This window comes from Crotalus tigris, unplaced genomic scaffold (assembly GCF_016545835.1).
Source record: "Crotalus tigris isolate CLP2741 ecotype Arizona unplaced genomic scaffold, ASM1654583v1 scf7180000019007.31208882:3723066, whole genome shotgun sequence".
NCBI classification, from domain to species: Eukaryota; Metazoa; Chordata; class Lepidosauria; order Squamata; family Viperidae; genus Crotalus; species Crotalus tigris.
Window position 1 is genome coordinate 3,255,812 of NW_024097321.1, and position 17,777 is coordinate 3,273,588.

A 17,777-nucleotide genomic window follows, 5' to 3' on the forward strand; every position below is an offset into this window, starting at 1 on the left:
GTATGACACCAAGACATTAATTCTTGTTTGTTTGTTTACAAATAAAATGGTGACCATAACCAACACTTTCCTCCTGAACATATCCAATACACTTTCCTCTCCTATTTTCCCCACAACAATCCTGTTGGTGGGTTGAACTGAGAGAGTGACTGGCCTAAGGTCATCCAGTTGGCTTTCATGGCTAAGGCAGGACTTGAACTCATGGTCTCCTGCTTTCTAGCCTAGTACCTTAATCACTTTCTGTAAGAAATTTACCTTACTTTGGTGGGTGCTTTTTCTCCCACAGCTCTAAGTATCAAATCAAATTATTATGGATCATGACCAGAGCTTTAAATATCTACATTAAATTGTCATGCAGAGATTTGCAACACCTTGCATTCCATATACAGTGGATATAAGTTTTATTTTTATTTTCCCTTATTTTTTTGTATTCCTATGCCATGAGTTCTGAAAGTGGCTAACTCTCTAAGTGGCTAGCAATCAAAAAATTTATAAAAAGAAAACAAACCTACCTCCCACCCAAAAATAGCAAGCTAAACCAGACACAGGAAAATATACAAAGTCATGTGTTTGGTCAATGTATCCCAACATTTCATACCATGCCTTCCTCTTGGGCTAGATGGAAAAACCAAGTCTTAATTGCTCTCCTGAAATTCAGAAGCGGATAGCATAGGGGCAGCTGACTATCCAGGTATAGCCATCTTAGTGTGTTTCTTGTTGGTCACTACTGTGTAAGCAATGAAGACATTTCAAGTTGACAGCTATGGTTGCACTTAAAATATTAATAGCCTTATTATTTCCAACATTTCCTCCCTCAGATTACACAGCAGAATACAAGTTCTCTACCTCTACTTTAATAGCCATCTCAGAAAGATTTAAAAATCACAGGCTAAGGCTTTTCCTGTCCCAGTATACTCCCTGGGCAATTGGAATACAATCATAGTTCTTAACGTACTTGCCCTCATATCAGGTGGAAGAGCACTGGTTGTTGGAGAGAGACTGGTAGACCCAGGGGAGCAGAGAATTATAGTCTAGAACAGAGTTTCCCAACCTTTTCGGCTTTGCAGACCGGTATACATGTGTGCTTGTCGCTCATGTAAAGGCAGTGTATACATGCAATCACCTGCTACTCGCACAAGGGATGCACACACTCACCTGCCACTTCCACGGCCCAGTTCCGAACTTCTCAAGGCCTAGTAGTGCACCACGGCCTGGGGGTTGGGGACCCTGGTCTAGAATCCTTGTACAGGCACAATAGGGTGAAGTCCAACCCCACCTTGAATGCCACTGAATCTTATCTAGTCTTACCCAGGTGCAAACAATCAGTTGGAGGAGATTCCTGCATTTAGGCATGAGTAATGTCAGCTAATTGAATTCTTCATGTGCAGACCTGGATGTTCCCACCTGACACTGATAGATGTAATAGTATGTGTAGATATCACTGGAGATGAGGGAAAGAGATGCTGCATAGGAAATGATCAGACAATGGATTAATGGTCAGAGGAAGAAGCAGGAAAGACCCGCCCTAATTGACCAGGTGGTTAAAAGTGGCAGGGGTAATTTTGTACCTTCAGATTTGCAAGATTCTGTTAATGTAGCCTTAAAGCAGATTTAGCTGATCTAGTCATTTCCTGTCTTGTTTGCCTGGGAAGGCTGAAAATAGCTCAATTTACAACATTTTAGAATCAAACTTTTAGGTCATATATCTTATAGAAAGGAGATTCTATGGTATCACCTTGACAAACCTCTATTTGGTTTACAACAATCCTGTATAAAGATCATTGATTTTATCTTTCAAAATTTCAGTTATCTTACTCCCTGCTAGTCATAGTTGTACCATAATTTCCCCCAACTCATTCTAATGTTTAATTGAGCCTTAAATGTTATCTAAGATAAGTGCAAGTCCATCCATCTAAGATAAAATGCAAGTCTTTTTGATGTGGCGGTCCCAGTGTCATGAAATTGTCCAAGGAATTCAATATCCATAATATTCATAAGACATCATCACAATAGTATATGCTGTTTTATCTGAATCTATTCTTGAGGAGCAATGACTTTTTATCAGATTGTGTATTGGTTAATGCCTTATCGACAGTGTAACAGGCAGAACAAAGAGTCTTTAAGAGTGTTTCAGATTCAAGTGGGTTTTAGTGTACTCAATAAATGTCTTTTCTTAAGTGAATCAATGAAAAAATTGGATTTATTGAATAAGGATTATTCTATTCTATTCTATTCTATTCTATTCTATTCTCTGGCATTACCGTGCACATAGCATTCTTAGAGTTTCTACGTTTTCAGAAAGATGTGATGGAGGCGGCTTCTTCTATGTGTTCTCTTTTGTCATTCTTTTTCTTGTACTATAGAATACAGAAAACACACATCTATTTGTAGAGCCATTTCTATTCATAGGAGAATATAAAGGCCACACATGATGAAATGGTTCAGGTAAATAGTGCTAGTTTTATTTTTATCAAAACAATATAAACAGTCCGTCTTGTATGGTTGCTATGTAGTTTTCATTTTTATGAGATCATACTTTTTGATCATGCTTTTTTAAGGCCCTTACAATTATAAAATCTTAAAATCCCATTTTTTAAAACGTAAGCTTGATTCCCCTAAAGGCATTAGGTAGTAAATTAAATTAGAAGTAGCAAACAGTAAATATATCAGTAATGTGCCTTTATGGGAAAGAAAATGTTTCATAAGATGTCTTTATATCTTTTTCATTTCTGATGTCCAAATTCATTTGTGAACAACTATAGCTAACTGGTGTCTAGAGCATCTGTGCTTTCTTTGTCGTTCAAAGCTCTCTCAAGCAACTTATACATAGGTTCTGCAGTCTTCTGTCTTTGCCGATTTCCAACAAAGAAATAGACCAAAGGATTGATGCTGGTCTTGATGGAGTCAAACAGCAGCGAGAGGTGAAATAGAGTTGGTTCACGAAGAGTGGTAACCCAGCTGCTTACAATACCAAGAGTTTGAAATGTAACAATACAAATAAAAGAAAGAGCAACCAGGATTATGAGGGTGATATCAATCCTCGGTTCGGTCCTTGGCTTTGCTCTTTTCCGCATTCTGATAAAAAGAGACAAAGCAGAAAAGGACATGATGGGGAAAAAAAACATAATCTGAGCAATAGATTCAAATAGTAATACCCCATCACATAAAGAATTGCCTGAATAGAGGGATGAAAGCAATTTTGGGTAGCAGATGACATATAATAACAGGGCCACTAGGAAAGACCAGACCCATATTATGCAGCATATATTTGTTATGAAATGCTTTGGACGGTGATGTTGATAATAGAGTGGGAAAGAGACCATAAAATACCTTTCAACACACATAACTGTTAGTAAACAAATGCTGGCATTGCTTGACAATGAATAAATATTCTCCATTGCACGTGAAAAATTATAACTGATATAAAGTGATGTCAGAAATACAATAAACACCATAAAGAAGTAAGCAGCCACAATAAAATCAGCTATTAACAAATTGAGAACATAAACTATGAATGTTGTCTTCTTCGCCTTGCTGCAGAGAAGCCAAAAGACAGCTGCATTCCCAATTAATCCCCAGAAACAGATTGGAATGGATAAAGCTGCCACCATTTCCAGGAAAAATCCTTTGCTGCCTATCTGTGGCCAATTATCTAGCTGTGTGTGATTTTCTTTCATTGTAATAGTGTGGGAAGGCACGGTAGTTGCTTCTGTCATGTTGACATGGCCAGTGTTCAATAATTCTTCTCAATCTGTCAAAATTAAACACAATTCTCATTATTAAGCCACTGACATATTTTACAGAAGTAAGAAACATTCAAAAGTATCCCTTGTCTGGCAATAATACTATCATTGTGTTTCTTTCACACAGATTTATTGTAAGATAAGTGCTAACTGGAATGCATGCTGACATAGTCTGTTTTTGGGGAGTCAGAAAATAGGTTTATGTTAAGATTTTAATAGGCCCTAGGGCAGCGGTTCTCAACCTGTGGGTCGCAACCCTTTTGGGGGTCGAATGACCCTTTCACAGGGGTCGCCTAAAACCATCGGAAAACAAATATTTCCGAAGGCCTTAGGAACCGAGACACCGCTCCGCATCCGTCTCCGCATGGCCTCCTCCGCCATTTTCAGAGAGAGAGAGACAGAGAGGCACTTTCACTTCCCTTCTCTCTCTCTCTCAGGCGGATTTGCCTCCTGCAGGGCTCCTGATTGGCCCTGTGCCCGGGTGCCCCACCCCTGGGAGAAGCACGGTCAGGGCCTTGTGGCCTTGGAGCCGCCTGGGGAAGCCCCGGGATCCCTGTTGGGAGCGGCGTGCTGGAGGCCCCTGAGCGGGCCAGCCCTCCCACAAGCCACGGCCCAAGCCCCTGCGATCTCCAGCCAGCCCAACCATTGGACCCGCTGGCCAAGAAGACACACCGGAGTTCAGGCTGCCGGGAAGGAAGAAGGAGATTCAACAAAGGTAGGAGAGAAGAGCTGCCTCCTGGGGCCCAGCGCTGGTGGCGGCTTCCTTTCTTCCTTCCTTTTCCTCCTTCCCTTCTTCCTCCTGCTGCTCCCAAGGCGGCTCGGGCGGGTGCCGGGGCAAAAAGGGTGCTGGGGGGAGCAGCCAGACTGGCAGAGGGGCTGGCGGGGATCACGCAGCACCAGCCCCCACTGTGGGTCCATCAGATAAGCAGAGGGCGAGGCTGGGCAGCGCAGAGTCCCGGCTCGGGCGGCGGTAGCGGTTTTCTTGCCCTTCTCCTCTCCTTCTTCCTCCTGCTGCCCCCAAGGCGGCTCGGGAGGTGCCGGGAGGAAGAGAGGTGCCTGGGGGGGGAACAGCCAGGCTGGCGGAGGGGCTGGCGGGCCACGCAGCTCCAGCCCCCACCGCGGCTCCATCGATGGACGGAGGACGAGGCCGGGCAGCATGGAGTCCCGGTGGGAGCAGCGGCTGGGCTGGGGGCGGCGGGGACCCCGATGATGTTGCCGTAAGAGAGAGAGAGAAAGAGAGGAAAGAGAGAGAAACAGAGGAAAAGAGAGAGGAAAGAGAGAAAGGGAGGAAACAGAAAGAAAGAGAAAGAAAGAGGAAAGAGAAATGGGGAGAGGAAAGAAAACGAGGAAAGAGGGAAAGGAAAGAATGAGAGAGAGGAGAGAGAAACAGGAAAAGAAAGGAAAGAGAGAGAAAGGGAGGAAAGAGAGAAAGAGAAAGAGGAAAGAGAAGAGAGGAAAGAAAGAGGAAAGAAAGGGAGGAAAGAGAGAGAGAGGAAAGAAAGAGAGAAAGAGGGAGAGGAATGGCGCTTCTCCAACCAGGCTGGGCGGAGCCAGAGGAGTGGCCTTCCCCCCCCTCCCCAGCCAGCTGGATGGGGGTTGGGGGTCACCACAACATGAGGAACTGTATTAAAGGGTCACGGCATTAGGAAGGTTGAGAACCACTGCCCTAGGGTGCTCTTCTGTCTTCTGGAAATGTCCTTTGGCTTATCTAGTATAACATTATTAATAGCATAATGATTTCACTGGAAATGCTACACTGGTGTTGTCCTTTGTCAAGCCTATTTTACCAAAACCTGCTCCCAACAGTGTGCAGAATGCTACAAACATACATTTTTATGCATTTTGGTCACCAGCCCATTCTGAACAGATTTAATGATAAATGAATCTCCACGGACCATTTCCTATCAATTATTAATTTCTTTTTAAAGACAGGAGATGCTAACATCTTTAAAATATTACCTCATTAATTTCTGTTATTCCCAACTAACATTTCAAGATGTGAGACCCAATTAATGTTCAATTAAAGGGAATCTTGCACAAAAAACAGCCCTTTGGGACACCGCATTACTCAGGGCAAGCATTTAGGCTGAAAAATCAACTGTACTCAGGAAACTAACATCTATAGGGGAGTGTTTACATTTAAGTCACAGCGACCCCTGTTCAAGAAGAATAGAGCCAGAATTCAATAAGACTGTATCATGTTTTAAGCTGGAAGGAATTACAAGACCCTGATAGGAACAAGGATCCAAGTCAGAGAAGAGGAAACAGTGGCCTCAAATTCTGAAGCCAGAAAAAGGCAGAATGATTCTGGAAATTTTCCTGGCACAAGAGTTTCTGGAGGAGAGAGGATATGCTATCTCTTCTGTAAAGTTACCCATTTTTTTCCTGCATCATGGGGACTCCCAACTCTGGCACTGCAAACCAGACTTGCTTTTGGAAAGATGTCAGAAGACACAGACATGTATGCATATTATAGTTTGGTGTTCTCAGAAGAAAAATAAGATAAAATATAAAAAATAACATATTACTGCAACGTGCTCTATATGGGGCTACCTTGGAAGAGTATTCAGAAGCTCCAACTGTATAGAATGCAGCGGCACAGAAAGTTCTGGAAGTTGTTAGAGTGGCACATATAACACTCGCTATTATGTGAGCTGCATTAGTTGCCAATTTACTTCCAGGTCCAATTCAAGGTGTTGGTTATCATGTTTAAAGCCCTTCATGGCACCTGGTCAGGTTATTTGAGGAGTTGTCTCACCCCATTGGGATTGGTTTGCCCTACTCACTCCATTAGAAGAGCCCTTCTATGGAGTCCCATTGGCTAGGAATTTTGGCTAGCAGAGTCAAGGAAAAAAGCCTCGTCTGCCATGGCCCATGACCTCTGGAACATCTTGCCACTGGAGGTGAGATGCACCTTCACACTTTTGGCCTTCTGGAAGGGCCTTAAATATGGCTCTGCAGATTGGCTTGAGGCCCCAATGGGGGTGCACTATACTGGAAGTTGTTGGTTGGGTGAGAGTCAAAAAGTCTGCCCTGTACCATTCATGCTGTTGGTCTTTAACCTCTGTTTAACTGTTGTCAGTTTTAATGCTTTCATATTTATACTTTTATGCCAGTGTAAGCTGCTTTGAATAGCGCTCCTCAGCCTTTCCAGCAACACAGACCAGTAGCGACTGTGGCGGCGGAGGGGAGGGGATGGTTTCGCACATGCAACCTATTCCCATGCATGCAGAAATGGAGCGTTACGTGCTTGCCTACCATGTGCACAAAACAGTTCCCAATGGGTTGCAGACCAGTACCAATCTGCAGATCAGGGGTTGGGTACCTCTGGGTTAGAGTCACTTTGGTTAGTGAGGCAGGCAGTATAAAAATTTAATAAATAAATAAAATATCTAATTCTCCAGAAGGATGAACTTGGCCACTTCCCAGGATGCCTGTTGAACAGAGAAGTCATTGTTTGAGTTACCTCTATGATTCCTCTCCGTTTTTTTCTTTTCACCTTTGTTTCTACCTTGCTTGTTTTCTTCTCAGAAGCTTGATACTGACAAAGTGTGAACAACTTTGGTGATATGTTCCAGCACAGCCAAGGTATGTGAGAACCTTATGACCTCACAGTGGTTCTTACTTCCGCTGTAATGGCATTTTCAAAGTTATCATTAATCTATTGTCTGGGGGCTTGGAGGTCAATAGATTTCAGCAGTTGGCAGATGAGCTGGACCTAAAAGGTAAGATTTTAATATTCTGAACAGTTCCCCCCCCCCCCGTTATTCCATTAATCTGTGGGTTTTTTTTTCTGAAAATGAGATTGCAAAATAGAAGTGTCTCTATATAGTGTATCAATATTTGTGCGTGTTGCTCTGACTGATTATAGACCACAATAAAACTGAAGTTGAACTTTGTCATGGTTTCAGAACTTATAAGGAAGATGGGATAGGAATTCCTTGTTTGAACTTCCTTGCGTGATTCTATACAGTTACATTATTTAGTCTAAAAATGTATTATTACATTAATATCCTACCTTTCCTCCAGGAGTTCAATCTCTAGTCTAGGTAATATTCTTGCCTCCAGTTAATCTCCATAACAACCCTATAGAGAAAATTGCCTGACAGATACCAAACTCACTAGTGAGTTTCCATGTAGGGTGGACTTGAACTAAATCTCTCAAATCTTGGTCCATTTTGTGGCCCAGCTTCACGAACAAGGATGAATTCCAGAGCACTTGACACATAGCTTGCGGGTGTACTGCATGCATGTGCATGCAAAATTTGAACACCCTGGATCAAGCACATACTAGCTTAGTTGTTACCAATTGCTATTTTCCATAATTTTTTCCAGAACCAATTATTCTTCCTTGTTGCAACATTTAGACATTTTGTAGGATAGCAATTATAATTTTCAGATAACAAAATAAAGAAACTGGTAATGACTCTTTTCTTGTTTTCTTATTCCCTTTGTGATTTTATCCTATTACACAGATTGCACATAATTTAAAGGTTCTTGAGGAATTCTACAAAAAGAAGACAATAAATAATCCAGAGGATACTTAGCTCTGTTTTTCAGTTCCTATTTCATGAATACTGGCTGAGACTTGCTCTAAAGAATCTTGATATTCACAGGTAATCCTCAGCTTGCAACAGTTCAAAGTTACATCACTGAAAAAAGTGACTTATGACCATTTTTCACACTTACAACCATTGTAGCATCCTCATGGTCATGTGACCAAAACTTGGATGCTTGGCAAACGGGTTCATATTTATGACCATCACAGTGTTCTGGGGTCACTGAACAACTTTTGTGACCTTCTGACAAAGTCAGTGGGTAAGCCAGATTCACTTAACAATCGGGTTATTAACTTAACAACTGCAGTGATTCATTTAACAACTTTGGCAAGAAAAGTGGTCAAATGGGGCAAAACTCACTTAACAAATATCTCGCTTAGCAACATAAATTTGGGACTCAGTTGTGGTTGTAAGTGGAGGACTATCTTTAATTGTAAAAAGGCTTGACCACAACAGTGGGAGACCCCCAGCTTCTGTCCAAAAGAGAAAAGGCACTTGATAAATATGGGAAAAAAAAGTGAAATAGAATAGGCAGGATAGGAAAGTAGGGGAAACGCCAGAATGCTACATTCCAGGAGTGCTTAAATGACAATAGATTGGCTGGTGAAGAAAAGACCAACAACAGACAGGCAGACCAGCTTTTTCTTTCCTAGTCGGTTATGGACAATTTGAGCTTCACTAAAGTTAATGCTAGTTGCTGTGGTATTCTTTTTTAATATATATATATATATATATATATACACAAAAGAAGTATCTAACTGGACAATGTATAGTTACAAGCTGATCATTTTTACCAGTGAAAAAATACACTGTTCTTATCTATAGCAAAAAGGTGCTTACAGTATTTCCAAGAAATACGCTGGATCTGCAAGAGCAAAATCTGCAAGTTACTCCTAATCTGCCAGGTGTAAAAAATCAGGACCACACATTAAACTCCAGTTAAGTTAGATTTACTGCTCATGCATATACACAATAATCTGGGCAAATAAAATCAGCACTAAATTGGCACTAGATAAGAGCTAAGAGAATTCAAGGGTGGGGGTGAGGTGGACTTGGAATACTTGTTGGAACATAACGACTCCAGCTGATTCCTCTCTTGACTCTGCTCCCAGACTCTGCCTCCTCTTCTCTTACACTCTTCTCTTTGAACAGCGCTTTGAACAACCAGTTCAATCAGCTCTTCAAAGTAGATCAGTCAAGAAAGAGACGCAGGGATTCCAGGAATGCTATGCTATGGCATAGACTAGAGCATGTTAATTTTAAAATTCCCCTTTTTAAGGTCAACAAGCACAAGGTGTGTTTTTTCTTGGTCTTTTTATCATGCTTTCAACAATCCTGGGGTCAAATAATTGTTTTACTAGTCTTACTCCTCTTTTCAGTGCCAGAGTTAAAATCCTCTGTAGTATGGAATTTAAACCATATTAAGTTGTTAAATCCAATTCAAATCCAAAAACATATGCATGTATTGATGCAAATCTGTTGAAATCTATCACATATCCAAATTGTCCACAAGTTTAACTATGAATCAACTCTTGCCTCAGCCCACTTTGAGGAGAGTCATTGGTTGAAGTTTTTCTTGGTGATATTTGGTGAGAGGAGAAATAAAACCAGGGAATCTACCAATTGCTTTCCTTAATATCTGCATTCTATCTGCAAGGACAGTACCATTTGCTGGCCTCATTACTAAGGCAGAATGGGGACTGGTCATCAAGGAGGCTCAAAGATCAGATTTTTTTTTTAATGCCGCCTTGAGGCACAGCCCTAAGTAAAGTATCCAAAGGGCAATACCTTGATTGCACATAATGGCTAAAGATTTGAGATGTGTTGTTTGTAGAAGAGGGTAAGCATAGCACATTAGGAGTAATGAGCAAAGCCAAACTTCATGCAATAAATGTAATCCATTTATTCTGGAACTCAAGGCATAATTTTTGATAGCATCCCTTTGGTACAATCTTCTTGAATAAGTTCCTCCCTACATTTCTGTTGTTCCATCATCCAACAAAGCTCTCTCAAGTAATGTTTGCAAAGGTTTTTCACAATCAGTCTTTGTCTTTGAATAGCCAACTATCAGGTAGACGTAGGGGTTCCCACTGCTGTCAATGGCATCAAGAAAATGAAGAATGAGAAAGAGAATTGGAATATGGATTTTTGGAACCCAACGGGCTATGATTTCAATAATCCTCACTGAAGCAGCAAAGATAAGAAACAGAAGAACTGTGGCCACTATAGTGATATCAAGTCTTCTCAGAGGAGTTTCCTGGGATACACTCAGCATTCTTGTGAAAATAAGATATGTAGAAAAGACCATGATGGGAAGAAAAACAAGGAGGTTGATTATTACTCTGGCCATTTTTGTAGGCTCACAATGTTGATTAGTTTCCATAAGTAATGTATCAGTCTCCAAGTAACAAGAATAATATAATATGATGGCTAGCATGCCAGATAAGCCCCACAAAATGGTACACATGATTTCTGAGAAATGCTTGGGCCGGTGAAGTTGATACCAGGCTGGAGAAAAAACCATGACGTATCTTTCAGCAGTGATAGCTGTTAGCACATAGGTCTTGGCGTTGAATCCAAATGCATGTGCCAGCTCCATTATATTTAACGAATATAGACTGATAGGAACAGCTTTCAAAAATAAAGCAAAAACAATAACATAGTAGATGAGTACAACAAAATCAGCCACTACCAAATTTAGGAAATACACAGTAAAGTTAGTTTTCTTGATTGAGCAGCAGAGAAGGCAGAAGATAATTGCATTCCCAAGTAATCCTAAAATGCAGATTGGAATTGAAATTACCACAATTGTTTTTTGCAAAGAGTATCCAGTTTCCAGTTCTGTTGCAGCATATTTATGTTGTCCAATAGTATGGAAAGACAAAGAGTATGTTTCTGCCATCTTGCAGCTATCTGTTTGTGATCCTTTTCAATCTGCCAAAAATCAAACACAAAAAGTATTAGTCAGATGCAGCAAAGTATGTAGGTAGGAAAACGTAAATGAATCAGCTTTTCAGATAGGAATGCTTGTTTGATTGTTCCCACAAGATTGGGTAGAAAAATCTAACCTAATCATCATTTTATTTTGGCTGAATGTTTTGTACTGGATCTTCATTTAGAAGGCACACAGATAATGCTTACAAAAGATGGTATGACCTTTACAATTTAGCAGTAAGATATAGCATAGATCAGCGGTTCTCAACGTATGGGTTGCGACCCCATTTGGGGTCGATCGACCATTTTACGGGGTCGCCAAAGAAGGCGATCCGCCATTTTCCCCCCTCAGGGGGCGGCACCGCGCATGCGCGGCACGTTTGTGTGATGGGGGTTGCCGTCACACAAACATTGAGAACCACTGGCATAGATGATCCATGACTTTACCAAGAAGCGTCCCTGGCAATTTTATGGCAAGATATCAGACATGATTTGTCCTTGTTTCCTTGGACTGAGAGGGAGACTGCCACAAGGTCATCCAACTTGATTTGTGCCTAAGGCAGGACTAGAACTCCTAGTCTTCTACTTTCCAGTCTGTGCCTTAAATGTTACCCCAAACTAGCTCCATGAAAATATATTAATCAATCAAACAAAAAAGCTATAAAAAACACAAATCCAAATAAATTTCTTTTTGCATGAGTAGGGAGGGAGAATAGAGTGGGACTTAGTCTGATGTCCCTTAGGAAGGTGTTGCAAAATCTGAAAAGCTACTTAAAAAATTCCCTGTTGGAAGGACACCTAAAGGCCTTAATACCCAGTGTGGCATGTATATAGAAAAGTTACTTTTCAAGTAGTTTAATCCAGGAGTGGGCAAACTTTCTGTCATTTGGGGACCACATGGGTTGCTTGGCCAGCAATTCTGAGAGCTGAATCCACACATCTTAAAGTTGCTAAAGTTGAGAGATACTATGCTAGAGGCTGGCACCAGCTTTCTGCATGTTTTTTTTCCTATTAAAATAATCTTTTTAAATTCAAGTGGGGTAGAATTTGGTACCAGCCCTGTTTAGCATTTTGAGATCTGTAGCTGCAGCATTTGATAATAAATTATAATCCATGTTACTTGGGGATTAAATAGGATACATGATTAGCAAAGTGTGAATTGGAAATTATGACATTTTCATCTTAATAAGAACTTATGAGACAAAGAACACATCAATTCAGAAGATTGCAAACAGCAATCATATGACTGTGGGACACTGCGACATAATTGTGAGCTGGTTGCTTGGTGCCCAAAGTGACTCTAGGGATGCTGCAGTGGGCTCAACTATCAGGACCCATTGTAAGTTACCCTTGTTTAGCACCACCATAATTTTGAATGGATGCTCAGCAATGGTTTTTCAATTAGGATTGACTGTATCTATAGTTAATATTATAATGAAAGACCCATGCTTTGGGGCATCTGTGAGGACAGAGAGTAAGAGTTGAGATGGTGCTTATGACCATAAAATCAAAATTCCATGTGGCAAATTACATCAATATGGGAATGAGGCATTGGTCTCACAGTTGTGGCCCCTATCTTAATTTTTATGACATCCTCTCTTCCCCACAGATGCACTACAAAGACAGGAACTCACAAGAGGCAATCAGTCATGGTCAGGATGCTATTGAGAACAAACTGATTTTTTTATTACATATCAGTCATCTCAGAATAGAAAGAATTCTCACTCAGAATTAAGACAAGAGGAATAGAGATTCATACTTATAGTAACATGAAAAATAAAAAAATAGTGTTTAAGGGTAGTAATGCAAAATTTGAGGGCACCATTTGTTAGTGGCATATTCATTGCAATTATGAGTTAGCAGGCTATGTGAATAGGGAAACAGGATTTGTTAGTTCCTTATAGTTCTAATCTAATCTACTAGAAAAGAGGGAAAACAAACAAACAAAAATGGTCAAATATATGGTCATAAGTATTTTGTTTCTCTGGAATACTGCCTCTTAGTTGTTTCGGGCTTGTTCAACAATCTTGGACGCAGTCATTAGGAAATGGTCTGTTCACAATCCTGCAGACCCCCTCCATATTAAGAAGTCAACTCTATTCCAGAAGGCATTATATTTGATTGCTACCAGTTCTATTTTTTTCTGGGTAGATGACTAAATCCATCTACTGTATATCTAACTGGTGGTTTAGGAACTTGTAACTTAATCAAGGAAGAGTCTCTAAATTATGTATCACCCAATACATTCAAAATGTATCAACTTTCTATAGATGAAAATGAGATTTTCATCCCTTTCATCTGTTATTTCATTTCCCTTTCAATAATCATATGCTCAATTATGATAGCTGGCAATTTAGCCATGATGGAATGTTATTATAATAAAGCCATAATGATTTGACCAATGACAATAACAACATCATTATCAATTTGGTAAGAACAGCAGCTAACTACAAAACTAAATTTTACCGTTACTATACTCCAGTTCCCTTTCAGTCTTGTCTGACTATGCTTCTGCCTTCATATGAAGCTTTACTGCTTGCTGCAAAAGTATGGCCAACTACATGATAATGGGGGTCCTGTGTAATAAACAGAAGATGATATTTTCATGACCTCATAGAAACTGTTAGCTGCTATGTTGCAAAGTTCACAGTCATTGTCCTTCATATCAATTGAGATCTAACTTCATGATTTTGGCTGAAGTCTCATTTGATCAGTATGATAGATGAACTATTCTTAGAGTCAAAAAGAGCATTAGTTTTTTGCTGATAGTCCTCATTTTCTCAGCAACTTTTGATGTTATCAGCTGTGAGTTTCTTCTGGGATGGCTTGGATGGCATGAAAACAAGATCATGAAATAGCAGTGATTCTGTTCCTTCCAGGTGGGAAGATTCTATAAGAATCTACTCTCTTTGAATTCTTCACTTTAAATAGGTTGCTTCTTTTATGAATTTTGGGTTTGATTTCATTAATGGAAATGAATAACATGAGACTCAAGGTAGAAATAAATTAACCCCACAAACCCATAGAGGGCCAATATGTCTGTTTTGGATGGGGTCATTCTATGTACAGAGGATCATATTAAGATGAGAAATACCCAAAATCTAGCATTGTTGCTGGATGCCAGAAGGAAGTCGTGGCTACAAGTGTTACTCCATTAAATTTTAGTCATCCCCACTTTATAGAGGAATCTGATGAGACTGCCTCTGTGGTGATGGTTATGAAAGGTCTAAAATAATAAAAGTGGCAGTTGTGACTTACTTTCTTATACTTTCCCCTTGCAGGCATGCCTACTTTTACCATAGTTTGGAATTTTCATTTGTTCATAACCCAGTAGCCTATTTTGTTTTTCTTCTATGCCATCATGCCAATTCTTGGAGATTACCTGGACCAGTTCTTACAATTTTCTTGGCAAGATTTTTAGAAGTGCTTGCAATTGCCTCCTTTCTAGGGCTGAGAGAAAGTCACTGGCCCAAGGTCACTCAACTGGCTTTGTGCCTAAGGCAGGACTAGAATTCATGGTGTTCTGGTTTCTAGGCTGATGCTTTGGCCACTACATCAAACTAGTTGTCAGCCTAATTTTAATGAAGTATAAAATATAATTTCAAGTTTATTATGGGCTCAAATTCAGGCTACCCAAATGGTCTCATTTTAGATCATTATTTGTTCTTTTCTCTGTTTTTAATGAAAATTATGCTGCTATAATTAGTAAATCCATTTATATTAACATTTACCAAAAAACAGAAATTGCTTGGGAGATTGCTTTGAAGAAAGAATGCAAAAACTGTTGAGGTCAATTTAGCCGTAGGAAGGATGAAGGGTGAGAAAAAAAAAACATGAGATAACTCTGCCTTGGTTGTGTATGCATAAGAGGGAATAGAAGAAAACTCTAATAAGCTTTGAAGATTCCGTAATTATAACTTATAGCAACAGCAGACCTTATATCGTCTGTTCCTTGATCTGCCCCACCTTGACGGGTTGACAATATTTGGTATAATATCATGTGTTTGATATCATCGTGCTACATGTAATGTCACTTGCACTCCTCTCCAGCACATTCCTACTTCTAGAAGTTGGAATATCCAGCTCATGTGGTAGATGTACATGGAGAGCAGTAAAAATGACCCCATATAGGACTTATACCCAAAACATGTTTAAGTCATCAGCCACTAACCAGGTTGAATTACCTTACTAGTGATTCTGACAGCACACGATCACATTAACTTAGCTGTGAGCTTGGTAGCTTGTGTTCTGGATCCATGCCCCTCTTGGCTGGTTAAGGCTTCCAAGAAAGTGACATGGTTGGGTGCGTGAGGGGGCTAATATCTATTTTAGGGAAGGGGTGGTTCTGTCAGGCTGGAAAGTGGTGGTGAAAAGCCCTCTTCTTTAACCAACTGTGTTGAATTACTTTTGTTTTTGACTCTTGATGGGGTAGCACTTACCGAGGCAGCATTGATATACAATTTGAGGATCTTCCTGGATTTGTAGCTCCTGCTCAAGAAGCAGTTGGCAGCTGTAGCTAGGGACCCTTTGCACAGATATATCTTGTGTATCAGATAAGATAAGATAACCTTTATTGTCATTTTTTTACTGTGGGCACAACGGCACAGATCAAAAATGAAATTTAGTTGCCCACTCTCAAAGTGAAACACATACATGACACACACCTAAACTACTATGAACAACATATGTATAGACCCACACCCCTACATATACAGTACATAGCAAATAAATATTAAATATTGTCCATCTTGAATATATAACGGAAGGAGGAAGCTTGAGAGTTCACAAGGTTAATGCTGTATGAAATGAAACTATGGCTGAATCTGGATGTTCTGCTATAGATACCACGAAGCCTCCTCCCAGAAGGTAACAAGGAAAACAGGTCATGAAGAGGATGTGTAGTGTCCCAGATAATCTTATGGACCCTGCTCAAGCAATGCTTCTGTGCTATGTACTGGATGGGAGGGAGGGAACTGCCAATGATCTTTTCAGCCATTCTCACCTCTCTTTGCACCCCCTTCCTGTCTGAAGCAGTGATTCCTCCAAACCAGACTGTGATGCTGTATGACAGGATGCTCTCGATCATCCCCCTGTAGAAAGTGGTCAGGACAGGGGAAGAAAGATGTGCTTTTCTCATGTGATGCAGGAAATGCAGGCACTGCTGTGCCCACTTCATCAGTTTCTCACTGTTGAGCGACCAAGTCAGTCTACTCGTTAGCTGTACACCTAGGAATTTGATGCTGGTAACCATCTCCACAGGTGAATCATTAATGCACAGAAAAATGTGGCTGAAATCAACAATGATCTCTTTGATGCCCTGCCCAGGATCACTCATGCCTTGGTCACTTTCAAGTTGGACTATTGCAATGTATTCTGCATGAGACTGTCTTTGGAGACCTCCTGGAAATTACAGTTGGTCCACAATATAGCCTTTGCATAGTAATAGACACCCCTCAGTTTGCCAATAGTATACCATTGCTGTGTGAGCTGAATTGGCTTCCAGTTTCTTTCTTGGTGGAATTCAAGGTACTATGGTAGTTATCACCTTTAAAGCCAGGACATTTGAAGAACTTCTTCTCTTTGAGGGTATCTGCCCACTGAAAATAATATGCAATGAAGAACTGTATGAGAACAAAATGCCTATACGTATGTATGTATGTAGGTAGGTAGGTAGGTACGTACGTACGTACGTACGTATGTATGTACGTACATTTTCTGAGGTTTTCGCAGGTGTTTGTATGTAGGTCTTTGGTTATTCAGGTTTTCTCCCATGTAAAATTGGAAGTGTCTTGGCAATGTTTCGACAAAGTCCCATTCGTCATCTTCAGGCTGGTGTTTTCGGCTTTGTACTTCTAGGAGCATGAAGCCGAAAACACCAGCCTGAAGATGACGAATGGGACTTCGTTGAAACGTCGCCAAGACACTTCCAATTTTATGTGGAAGAAAACCCGAATAACCAAAGACCTACATATATATATACACATACATACATACATACATACATACAAATATATACACACTTTATATAAATACACTTTGTGTGTGTGTGTGTGTGTGTGTATACTTTATATATGTTGTTTATCTAAAAAAATTAAATTAAGCAACACTAAACTTATTATAATTCCAACAATAAAAGAAAACACCAGGGAAGAAATAATCTCAAAGAAGAAGATATCCCCTGCTATCTATTGTGCAGCTAACAAGGTCCTGCAGAGCTAAATAACAGAAACAAATTAGCTGTTGGACAATCACATCTCTTACTCTTTGCCAAGTGTTAGGGCAGTGATCAGGTGCCCAGAATTGGTTCTTTTGGATTCATAGACAATAAGCATACCAGTAAATAAAGGGATTTTAAGCTTTATTATTAGCTCAAGCAAACAGATTTAAAACATAATGTAAAAAGCATACATACCAAGTAAGATGATGCCCAAATCTCTTACAAGTTGCCAGGAGCTCCTTATAATGATAGCAGAGATACCCCAAGGGAGCTCAGTTTCCACAGTATCCAATGCAGATGCTCCCAACAAACAACAACCCAAAG

The 17,777-nt window shown here is 40.2% G+C and overlaps 2 protein-coding genes across 3 annotated transcripts; both read right to left on the minus strand.

The window, feature by feature from the left end:
* Nucleotides 1-2,497: 2,497 nt before the first annotated feature.
* On the minus strand, nucleotides 2,498-7,311 carry LOC120314823 (proto-oncogene Mas-like). 2 transcript variants are annotated; one of them, XM_039358317.1, is made up of 2 exons: nucleotides 7,210-7,311; nucleotides 2,498-3,751 (listed from the first exon to the last, which is right to left on the minus strand). In XM_039358317.1, exon 2 carries the CDS (start codon nucleotides 3,714-3,716, stop codon nucleotides 2,763-2,765), a length of 954 nt encoding a protein of 317 aa, XP_039214251.1. In that variant the 5' UTR covers nucleotides 3,717-3,751; nucleotides 7,210-7,311; the 3' UTR covers nucleotides 2,498-2,762. The 2 variants fall into 2 exon arrangements, with proteins under 2 accessions (XP_039214251.1, XP_039214252.1); XM_039358318.1 differs by lacking the exon at nucleotides 7,210-7,311 and adding an exon at nucleotides 6,118-6,219.
* Nucleotides 7,312-10,232: 2,921 nt separating this feature from the next.
* Nucleotides 10,233-13,752, minus strand: LOC120314830 (mas-related G-protein coupled receptor member H-like). Its single transcript, XM_039358335.1, has 2 exons — nucleotides 13,703-13,752; nucleotides 10,233-11,236 (listed from the first exon to the last, which is right to left on the minus strand). The coding sequence occupies exon 2, from the start codon at nucleotides 11,202-11,204 to the stop codon at nucleotides 10,275-10,277; it is 930 nt and encodes a 309-aa protein (XP_039214269.1). The 5' UTR covers nucleotides 11,205-11,236; nucleotides 13,703-13,752; the 3' UTR covers nucleotides 10,233-10,274.
* Between the last annotated feature and the right edge of the window lie 4,025 nt (nucleotides 13,753-17,777).

Coding starts and splice junctions, on each gene's coding strand:
- LOC120314830 (XM_039358335.1), bottom strand. CDS start 11,204: ATGGCAGAAACATACTCTTTGTCTTTCCATACTATTGGACAACATAAA.
- LOC120314823 (XM_039358317.1), bottom strand. CDS start 3,716: ATGACAGAAGCAACTACCGTGCCTTCCCACACTATTACAATGAAAGAA.